Source organism: Cynocephalus volans, chromosome 3, assembly GCF_027409185.1.
Source record: "Cynocephalus volans isolate mCynVol1 chromosome 3, mCynVol1.pri, whole genome shotgun sequence".
Taxonomy (NCBI): Eukaryota; Metazoa; Chordata; class Mammalia; order Dermoptera; family Cynocephalidae; genus Cynocephalus; species Cynocephalus volans.
The window spans coordinates 121,907,034-121,919,141 of record NC_084462.1 but is presented as its reverse complement, the minus strand read 5'-3'; the positions used below and the strand labels follow the sequence as shown (position 1 = coordinate 121,919,141).

Here is a 12,108-nt window from a genome sequence, read left to right as displayed (position 1 = left end):
CAAAAGGCAGTTTTCTACTTTAAAAATCTACCAATTGAAATGTTTTATTCTGATCTTTGATATTTTAATTATGCTATCGAAATCTGAGATGAGCAGAATGCCGGCAAATTTTAAGTAACAGATTCTTCTTTTTTAAGAAAAATATGGTATGAAAGTTATAAAGGGTTGATACATCTTGAAAATAAGTTTAAAGTTTACAATTTTTTTCTGCATCTATTTGTCTGATCTATTCATTATATAATTGCAGTTTATGAGGGAATTTGAATCATGTCACTGTAAATCTGGCCCACAGTAAAGATGGTTTGTGACAAAAATTACTTTAATGTAAATAAAATAAGAGATCTTCTAACCTTATGTCTGGTTGTAATCACTTTTAAGTTATTATGTGCAGCTTAGGTATGGTAAGTATAGCAATGTTTATTTTTAAAATCCCTTTGGAACTTTGTTCCAGACCACAAGAAGCATACCTATAGATGAAAAGACAGATGGAAAATAAAATATAACATAAAGAATCACAGAATTTTAAATCTCTCATGATAATAAAAACATTTAATGAATTGGTGTGTCTATTTTCTCCTTAATAAATGGGGATTAGGGATGGTCCTTAACAAAACTGTTAAGGGAAGTTTCTCCTACAAAATTCCTGGGCTCTGCACCTGTTCTTTAGTCCTTCCCCTCCATATAACTCCTCCCTCCAAAACCAAGTGCATTCAGTATCATGAAAAGAGCAATCTGAAAGCTAAATCATGATACACTATTCTTCCACAAATAAAAACATTTTTCAGTAGACGTACATAAATAGAGTAATTCTTAACTCAAGAGAATGGATTTCCACTGGTAAAATTTTGGGCTTTATGACAGCTAGGCCAAGAAGCTGTTTTTGGGCAAGGAGGTCTGGCACTCACTGAATTTTATCCTATAAGTGATTATCTCCCTATAAATACTGCTAGCCTATGGATTAAAATTCCATACTTTTCTTTTCAGGAATACTCCTATAAGCTAAAAAACTTAAGAAAACGCTAACCATTTTTATGACTCTGAAAGAAAATAAAATATAAACTTAAAATCTATAATTAGCAATAATATATGGTCTCTCTCCACTATTACTAAAGATTTTATTTCTTTTAAATGTAATTAAAATTGATGGAAGTGTGTGGTTAGAACAAGAGTTCCTAGGAGAGTGAAAGGTGAGGTGGTGCCAGTGAGGGGAGGCAGCAGAACCACCACAAAAGTCATACTCTTATATGAAACTGGTAAGCTTTGGGCACTGGGTTGGGAGAAAAATTATTTATCTATGACCTGCTTGTACTTTATTCTGTTAGTCTATAGCACTATTAAATTGTTCTAGTTCATTTGTTCATAAGCATTTATGAAGTACCTACTTTTCAGGAAGCATCTCTGTGTTTCTGGAGGAGGTGGGGATACAAAGATCAATAGAACATTGTCCATGTCTTGGGAAATTTGGGAGAGAGTAGAGTAAATAAGAAATAGATATACAAACAGTTATAACAACTAGATGATTATTAAAGGTATAGATTAAGTATTATGAAAACAATAAAGAAAGAAAAAATAAAGAAACAATTAACTAGAAGAAGCCAGTTAAGGCTTCGTTGTGGGTGTAACATTTGGACTGCATTTTAGGGAGTAACAAAAATTTGTCCAGACACTAAAAGGGAGAGATGTGTTCTAAGAAAAAGAAATAGCATGGCAAACATGTTGTGGTAGGGATCATGGGAGGAAATAATACTACAGCAATAGGAAAGGCCAATGAAAGGCCTTATATGCCATGTTAAGTTGTTCAACTTGTAGGGGATGAAGGGTCCCTAAAAGACTTTTATTTTTCCTTTTTAAAAAATTTATTGAAACATAATTGATTGTACATATCTGTGGGGTACAGCACTGAATGCCCATACTTGTGTGCTATATGTGATGCTTAAATCAGGATAATCAGTATTTTCAACATTACACAATGTAATCATTTTTCATGGCCCTTTTCCAGTTTTTGGCTTACACACCCTCCCTCTCCCCCTTTCTCACCTCTGTTGGTCTCAGTTCTGTTCTCTCCTTTTGAAAGTTCAACAAATTATTATGACTGCTGTATCTTCCTATTTTTTTTCCTTAGACACAAGTTTATTCCTATTCTTTAGATGACAATCCCCTCCAATGACAGATTGTTGTATCTTTCTTTCTTTTTAAAAAATTTTAAAATTTTTTTTAGCTTCCGCTTATGAGTGAGAATATGCCAGTATTTCTCTTTCTGTGCCTGGCTTATTTCATTCACCATGATTTTCTGTAAGTTCATCCATGTTGTTGTGAATGGCAGAATTTCATTCTTTTTCATGGCAGAACAGTATTCCATTGTGTATATATAGCACATTTTCCTTATCCAATCATCCACCAATGGATATTTAGGTTTGTTTCAACTCTTGGCTACTGTAAATAGAGCTGCAATAAACATGGGAGTACAGGTATCCTTTCAACATGATGATTTCCATTCTTTTGGGCATATGCCCAGCAGTGGGGTTGGTGTGCTAGCTGTATGGCAGTTCTAGCTGTAGTTGTTTGAGGAACCACTATACTGTTTTCCATAATGGCTGAACTAATTTACAGTCCCACCAACAATGTAGAGAGTTCCCCTTGTTCTGTGTCCTCGCTAGCATTTCTTATTCTCTGTCTTTTTGATAATGACCAGTCTAACTGGGGTGAGATGATATCTCAATGTGGTGTTCCTTTGCATTTCCCTGATGCTTAGTAATGCTGAGCATTTTTTCATGTGTCTATTGGCCATTTGTGTATCTTCCTTTGAGAAATGCCTATTTAGCTCCTTTGCCCATTTTTAAATTGTTACTTTCTTTTTTTACTAAGTTGTTTGAGTTACTTGCATATTCTGAATATTTATTCCTTGTCGGATACATAGTTTGCAAATATTGTCTTTTCACTCTCTTGTTTCGCTTGCTGTGCAGAAGCTTTTTAGTTTGATATAATCCCATTTGTTTATTTTTTCTGTTGTTGCCTGTACTTTGGGGGTCTTATTCATTGTCTTTGCCAAATCCGACTTCCTGAAGTGTTTCCCCTATGTTTTCTTTTAGGAGTTTTATAGTTTCAGGTCTTATATTTAAGTCTTTAATCTATTTTCAGTTGATTCTGGTATATGGTGACAGGTACAGGTCTAGTTTCATTCTTCCACATGTGGATGTCCAGTTTTCCCAGAACCACTTATTGAAGAGGTAGTCTTCTTTCCAATGTATGTTCTTGTTCCCTTTGTAAAAGATCAGTTGACTGTAAGTATGTGGGTTGATTTCTGGGTTCTCTATTCTGTTCCATTGGTCCAAGTATCTGTTTTTATGCTGTTACCATGCTGTTTTGGTTACTATAGCTTTCTAGTATAATTTGAAGTCAGGTAGTGTTATGCCTCTGGCTTTATTTATTTATTTATTTATGCTCAGAATTGCTTTGGCTATTCAGGTCTTTTGTTGTTCCATATGAATGGTAGGATTGTTTTTTCTATTTCTGTGAAGAATGTCATTGGTATTTTGATGGGGATTGCAGATCACTTTGGGTACTATGGACATTTCCACAATGTTAATTTTTCTAATCCTAGAGCAGGGAATATGTTTCTATCTTTTTTGTGTCTTCTTTTTTTTTGATGGCTGGCCAGTATGGGGATCTGAACATGTGACCTTGGTGTTATAAGGCTGTGCTCTAACCAACTGAGCTAACTGGCCAGCCCCTTTAGTTTCTTTCAGCAGTGATTTGTAGTTCTTATTGTAGAGATCTTTCACCTCCTTGGTTAAAATGACTGCTAGGTATTTGATTTTTTTGGTGACTATTGTAAATAGGCTTCCTTCTTGATTTCTTTTTTCTGCTAGTTTGTTATTGGAGTATAAAAATGCCACTAATTTTTGCAAGTTGATTTTGTATCCTGCAACTTTATTGAAATTGTTTATCAGCTCTAACAATTTTTTTGTAGAGTCTTTAGGTTTTTCTACATATAGGATCATGTCAACTGCAAACAGAGGGAGTTTGACTTCATCTTTTCTAATCTGGATGCCCCTTATTTCTTTCTCTTGCCTGATTGCTCTGGCTAGTACTTCCAATACCATGTTAAATAGGAGGGGTGAGAGTGGGCATCCCTGTCTAAGTCCTGTTCTTAAGGATGTTCATTCAGGATGATATTGGCAGTGGGTTTGTCATATATGGCTCTTATTGTGCTGAAATACTTTCCTTCTATACCTAATTTGCTGAAAGTCTTTATCATGAAGATTCTGAATATTGTCAAATGCTTTTTCTGCATTTATTGAGATAATCATATGGTTTTGTCCTTGATTTTGTTGACAGGGTGTATTGCATTTATTGACTTGTTGAATGATCCTTGCATCCCTGGGGTGAATCTCACTTGATCACTGTTTGATGTGTTGCTCTATTCTGTTTGCTAATATTTTGTTGAATATTTTTGCATTTATGTTCATCAGAGATGTTGGCCTGTAGTTTTTTTTTGTTGTTGTTATGCCTTGGGTCTGGCCAGGGTGATGCTGGCTTCACATTATGAGTTTGGGGAGAAGGGCTTCTGTTTCAATGTTTTGAATAGTTTGAAGAGAACTGGTGTTTATTCTTACTTAAAGCTTTGTTAGAATTCAGCAGTAGAGTCATCTTGTCCTGGGCTTTTCTTTGTTGTGAGACTGCTGATTACTGTTTCAATCTCATTGCTTGTTATTGGTCTGTTCAGGTTTCCTATTTCTTCTTGGTTCAGTCTTTGTAGTTGGTATGTGTCCAGAAATTTGTCCATTTCCTCCAGGTTTTCAAATTTGTGGGCATACATTTGTTTGTAATTGTCTCTAATGATTCTTTGCATTTCTGTGGCATCAGTTGTAATGTCTCCTTTTTCATTTCTAATTTTTGTTATTTGGGTTTTCTCTCGTTTTAGTTAGCTTAGCTAATGGTTTGTCTATTTTGTTTATCTTCTCAAAAAAACAACTTTTTGTTTCATTGATCTTTTGAACCTTTTTGGGGGTTTCTATTTCACTTAGTTTTTCTCTGATCTTAATTATTTCATTCTGTCTACTAATTTTGGGATTGGACTGTTCTGCTTTTTCTAGTGCTTTGAGGTGTAGCATTTGGTTGTTCATTGAAAATCTTTCTATTCTTTTGATATAAGTGTTTATTGCAATAACTTCTGTTAATACTACTTTATGGGACCGTGCCCTTTTTCTAAGCAAAAATAACAGATGGCCTAAACGGATAAAAGGTGGCACCTAAGGGAAGTTAAGGGGGAGGGCTAAGCATAGAGAGGCAAGGCATGTGCACATTTGACCTTTTCAAGGATTGGCCTAAGCTTGGAAATCCCCGCCTGCTAAGCATATAAATATAATCTTTTGTGTTACAATAAACGGAACTGCCTGACAGAACCCCCGCTGCATGTGTATGTGTTTGTTCCCTATCTGGGAGAGCAGCAGTGTGCTCACCCATCTCTTGGAATCTCTTTTTGCCCCGCATCCTGGGGGGGAGAAAAGGGCAATCCCTTTGGCCCCAACCCTCTAGGGAAAGGAAAAACCTGTTGGGGTCCTGTGTGGCTGCCGGAGACGCCCAACACTACTTTTGCAGTACCTCACAGGTTTTGGTATGATGTTTCTGTATTTTCATCAGATGCAAATAAAATTTTTGATTTCCTGTTTAATTTCTTCTTGAACCCATAGGTTGATCATGAGCCTGTTACTTAATTTTCATGTATTTGTATAGTTCCCAGAGTTTTGCTTATTGATTTCTAGTTTTAATCTGTTGTGGCCTGAAAAGGTACTTGAAATAATTTCAATTTTTAAAAATTTGTTGAAACTTGATTTGTGACCTAATGTGGTGTATCCTGGAGAATGTTCCATGTGATGATGAGAAGAATGTATATTCTGTAGTTATTGTAAGAAATGTTCTGTAGATATCCACTAAGTCCAGTTGGTCTAAAGTCTAGTTTAAATCCTGTGTTTCTCTGTTGATTTGTTGCCTAGATGATCTGTCCAGTGCTTAGAGAGGGATGTTCTGAAAAATTTTAAATGTAGAAGTAATTTGACCTGGTTTATGTTTTAGAAAGATTAAGGCTGGTGGCAGTGAAGAAGAAAAGCTCTAAAGAACTAAGGCAGGTAGACTGGTTTTATGATTACTGCAACAGTTTAGACAAGAGATGATACAGATGGGGTGAAGGGAAGCAGGAGATATTTAGGCAATGGATAAAACAGAGATTGGTGGCAAAGTAAATGGAAAGGTAAAAAAGAGTGAGGAAACAAGGACAGAACTAAAATTAGTAAAGTCCATTAATTGAGACAGAAAATAAAGAATAACAGGGAGGACTTTATTTTCAGAGGAGTGAAGAATAGAGTTTTGGGAACATGAGATTGGATCTCAGGAGATAGACGAGTATTAAGATAAATATTTGAAAGTTATTTGGCTAATCGGTAGTAGTTGAAACTTACAGAAATGAATAACATTCATAGGAACTGTATAGAGGTAAAAGAAAACTAAAACCTTCAGAGAAACCATTATTTAGGGATAGCTGGGAGACATATTCCCTTAAAAAAGCAGAATAGGAATAGTCAGAAAAGTAGTAGAAGTAGAAGAAAATGGTTCCATAGAACCCAAGAAAACAAAGGGCTTCAAGAAGGAGTGGGACAGTATTAAATGATAAAGAGAGTTTAAGTAGGAAAAATATCCTGAAAGAAGACTGGATATGTCACTGGCATGCCTGCTAACCTTAATAAGTCCTAAAATAATATTATGTAATTATATGGTTATATCTTATTATCTATGTAATTCCCAGGCTTTAGGACATAAGCTCCCTCCCTGTTTTCAAAACAAAACAAAACAAAACATTAATTAAGTACTTAATGAATGGTGAGATGTATCATGTAAATTGTTAGGAATACAAGAATGACTAAGGCATGGTTTCTACTCTTAAGGTACTCACATCCTAGTAGGAAAGACACAGTTACAGATAAATAACACAATAACTCTGTATACAGCAACAGGCTATAAGGTTCGACTAAGTGAGAATACTGCTGTCTGAAAAAGCTTCTAATAATACACTTTTTAAAAACAAAATACTAGGACAACACACAGAAGAAACATTTTATTTACTAGGAAGTTGGAGAAGACTTTGTAGAGAAGATGCAATTGAACTGGCTTTGCTAAATTGATGATTATGATGATACTAATAATATATTTTATAGAATGCTTATAATAGTAACTGTCACTACACTAGGCATTCCACATGCTATCCAATTTATTCCTCACACGAACCCTGCCTGTGAAGCCATTATTACTGTTTGAGTTTTTTATCTGAAGAAATTTTGCTTACAGGGGTTAAGTAATGTGCCCCAAATCTCACAGGTAATTAGTAGGAAAACAGGGATTCAAACCCAGGACTGTCTGACCTGACTACAAAGCCTGTCTTCTATCCTCTATGCTGCACTGACACGCATACAATGAATAAGGTTCTTATGGGGGAAAAAGGCAGAGCCCTTCTGAGGAAAAAGATAGTGCGGTATGCAGTGAAATGCCAAGAGAATGAGAGATTATGTAATATGCATTGTTCTGAAAGCATTACATGTATTATCTAATGCTCACAACAATGTTATGAGGTAGAAGTTTTACTGTCCACATATTATGTTCTACATCAGCACAACATTTTAAAGTAAAATGTCCAAGTTCATACACCTAAGCATTCTGAATCTAAAGTCTGAGCTTTTAAACCATTATGCTATATTCCTGAAGATACATGAGTATTTTAATTCATGTTTACCATGATCATGTGTTGTATAATAAAAACATAGTTAGAAATGGGCCAATGAATTTAGTAGTTAGAAAATTACTGACGATCATAAGAACAACAATTTCAGTACGAGAACTAGCCATAGTGTGTTGAGTAGCAGAAGAGTAAATGAAAATTGAAAAATTAGACATAGTGAATATAGATCAGTTATTCAAGAAATTTGCTTGTGAAGAGAAAAGAGAAAATGTGGGCCTTTTTAGTTTAAATTTTAAGTTGGCTGGATAATGACATATTTTCAAAAGACTTTCCAAAATATTTGCTGATAATAGTAATTTCAGTTTATGTAAAGAGAACTAACATTGTCTTACAAAGCCATATAAGTTGATTTCCTTTAACAGGATAACCTTCCTCTTAAACCCAATAAAATAAATGGATGTCCACATTAACTTCAATGAAGTTATACTTCATGTGATTAATGGCAATTAAAAATGAAATAGAGTAGATTGAATATGAAAAGGAAAGTTTGATAATATTTCATCTATGTCTTACTGTTGGAAATCTTTTATTACCAACTGTTGGTAATAAAAGATTTATAATTTAAATTTAACATTTAACTCTTGTAAACAACATAGTTGTACTTAAACTCTGCTCCACAGATTGGTGTCATTCCATTAAAAAGTTTTGAACTGTGGTTAAATGTGCAAGATAAGGATGATATTTGTTTATCAAATGGTTTAAAATTATCCAATTTAAAGCATTATCTAAGATAATTTTATTTCTACTTCTTGGTGTACAGAAGTTCTTTCTTTTACAAAATGATAATAATAGTTGATGAGATCTAAAACAAAATATACAAGTTTGACAACATTTTCAAAGATTTTTTAAAAATCTAATTGGTCTCTGGGAACAATGTTTTAGGAAATTTCAGTCATGTATAGAGATTAAAAGATTACATGTAAAGAAAACTTTGAATTTTGTAATTATTGTAGATTTTGAACAAATAGGGCTATTCAGATCCTGACTGTCAAAAGTTACTGATTGTGATTTACAATAAAATGAGATCTACCTATATATATCATGGTGTTCTTAGAATATAATGTTAATGTACATTGTGAATAAATGGATATAGTTTTTGACTGAATATGAACCTAATCTATAATCCTACAGAAATATATGATACTTGCATAAATCAAAAGTTTCAAGGTACACTGGTAGTAAAGATTAATATTTCTAAACTGTTTTAAAATGATCTTCACTGTAGATTTATCTGACCTTAGACTGTTAATCAAAATATAATTTCAGGGATATTGGGGAAATAGTTGCAATGACTTATTTTCAAATGAGAAGTAGTGAGAAGAAAGAAACCTTGAAGTGAGCACTATTTTATACTGTAAAACTGAAAAAAAATTGTTAAGAAAAAAGATATATCTTAGAAAGTGAAGGTGATTAGGTATGTGAATGATGTAATGCTGTTAACAGTACATACGGAAGGTTACAAACAACAAGTTCTATTACATTAAAGCTGCCTCAGAAAATTTTGCTACAATGTTCAAGTCCCATAAATTAACAAGTGACTTCTTTGCCTGGTAAGTTATTTGTTAACATTCTGCTAGCTGTCACAAGGACTGATTGATTATGCAGCTTTATTTAAATTTTAATAAAAATGCAAAGATCATCCTAAATAAACAAATATAATTATGCACTGTGAAAAGCTGTATTGAATACTTCAGAAGAACAACACAAGAAAATTAATTTCACTGTACTGGATTCTGTGCACCTAGAAGTCTCAGATTGCAAGGTCACAGATGATATCAACTCAAGCAGGATTATTGTGAAGCTAAATGAGTACAGCAGATAGCTTGACTGCTTCTTCCCTTTGCTAATAACTTTGCCTATTAACTTGGGAGTGTGAAATGATTTAAATTGTATGACCTCCATGAACCGATGAAGATCAGTTATTAAATAAAAATGGTTTGCCCTAAATAGTAACAATGTTCCCAAGAAAATGTCTTTTGACCTCAAATATGAATATGGTATGCAATCTAAAAAAGTTCATTTAGTTCAATTTACTTTTGTCTTAAACTATTAATAGCATGAACAGTAAGTATATATTGTTCAGTTCTCAAAAGAAAATATTTTTTGTTTTGTTTCATGTTTTTGAAATAATGCAAAATGATTTTACTCACTTCTGAACTTTTTCATTGGCCACTTGGGAGGCCTCTACAGCATGCCGAAGCTGTAATTCCATGTTTGCTAGCTCTGTCAGAGCTTGTTGCAGTTGGGTAGCCAGTTCCTCATTTTGTTGTTGAGTGATGGAAACAATTTTCTCTCTGTTTTTTAAAGCTTCTTCATAGGTACTAAGGGTATGGTTAAACTGATCCTTTAGATTTTCTTCTTGAGATAAAGATTTGTGTAGACTGAAAAAATACAAAAATAATTTAAACATAAATAATGTGCTGATTGATCAATGCTCTATTTAACAAAAAATATCTATTTAGAATCTGTATTTCTAAATATCAATAAATACTTAAATGAGTAAATAAAAATAATTTTTATGCCACAATATTATAATTGATAATTATTCTGTTTCTCTGCTTCTAGGCTGTAAGCTAACCAGACAAATGATTATTGCTACCAAAGCATACAAAAAGATGCTGCAAAATGTTAATTATACCAGTGTAAATATTACATTCAATTTTATTTAAAAGGAATAGCAGAGAATTGGAAAATAAAGTATCTCAAGGTAAATAAAAGAGTATAATAAGCTGACTGCAAAGAAGTGAGAAATAAGAGAATGGGCATCAGTTTAGTAGATCCAGGGTCTATTCTGCTAAGCACTTAATGAGAATGAATGAGTTTTGTGCAAATACCAACCTGCTTTATACACAGTATTTTCTTCTTGTCACAGTTGAGATATAAATGAAGTTAAAAATCACTAGTTAGATTGCAGAGAAATAGTATATACTCATATATATATTTTTTTTATTAATGAATCTATGCCAAATACAGCCACTCATTAAATCATACAGAGAAATAGCATATAAATTAAGACTAAATGAATGCAGAAGAAAACGCAAACAAATAGAATCCTAAAATGCTAAAGGTCAAATCTTTGATATGTCATTACACCTACCACCTGAGGTTATTTTGAAATGGCACCAAGCACCTCACTCAATTAAATAAAGACATTTTGAAAATATAAATATTTAATAAGGGAAATTTAAAATCCACATGGGAGATGTTCTTTTTTTATTAAATAAAATAATTTAAGTATATGCATACAAAGGAAATGTCGATTGGAGACTCAAAGTAAAACAACCTAACGATATAATACAGATTGATAATGTGAAAGAAAGCAATATAATTCTAAAGCTGCGAAGAGCTAGTAAGTGAACTTTAGCACTGGCCCAATATCTAGTCTGATACTTTATTTAAAACTGTTCAAACTAATTATAAATTTCTTCTTTTTTAAAAGTTACCTATAATGCTTTTACAGTGTGCTCACTTTGGAGAAGGTGTCACATAGAAATAAGACAGACATGAAACAAGGACAGTTAGTATGCCAAAAAAAAAAAAAAATCATTTCAGGATTCAAATTAGTCCATAAGAGTAGAGACAATTGCTAAACTGTGGTCAATTGGTCACTACAAAAAAAAATTAGAATGATGTGAACACATTTGTGGAGTCTTAAAAAGTATCTTTTTCCATGGTTTTCACATTGCTATTAGTCTAACTAACCCTATTTCATTTCTTCTCAGTACTTTCTACCAACCCATATGCCTAAAGACTTCTGTATCTTGCCCATTTTCCTATTGTGTCCTCTCACATTTTCTGCATCCTGCCCATTCAAACCAAGTTCCAATTTCCTTCAGCCCACCCTCTTTATCTACTTGAAAGATGCAAGAAATAAAAAAACTAAAAAGAAACAAAGAGAAAAATCTTTTTTAAAAAGTCTTTATGATTTTTACATTTCAAATACTATTAATTACATTTTAATTATTATATTTTAAATTACTTAATGTGCACACATCTAAAACATTCACAAAAATGTAAAAACAAAATACAGAACAAATACAGAAACCTAGAAGACTCTCCAGTGTTCCCTCCCTGTTTTTTCTCCTCCTCCCCCAATAATTATTAATCTAATATCTATCAAGATTAGTATTGGCTATTTTTGAACTTTCTGTCTGGCTCATTTCACTCAACATTAGGTTTATGAGATTTACCCTGTTGTTGTATGTAGTTCATTGTTTATATTAATATGAAATACTCTGTAAAATACATATACCACAACTTATTTAGCCATTCTTTGGTATTGCTATGAGTATTCTTATTTGGGTCTTTTGATGAACCCA

General features: G+C 33.1%; 1 protein-coding gene across 1 annotated transcript in view; it reads right to left on the bottom strand.

Annotated features, from left to right (window-relative positions):
- The window catches only part of MIPOL1 (mirror-image polydactyly 1), a 296,888-nt gene that overhangs the window by 34,207 nt on the left and 250,573 nt on the right, over positions 1-12,108 (bottom strand). Inside the window, exon 10 of the mRNA XM_063091188.1 lies at positions 9,940-10,170. Within this exon, the coding sequence (XP_062947258.1) occupies positions 9,940-10,170 (231 nt within the window). The remainder of the gene's footprint in view (positions 1-9,939; positions 10,171-12,108) is intronic.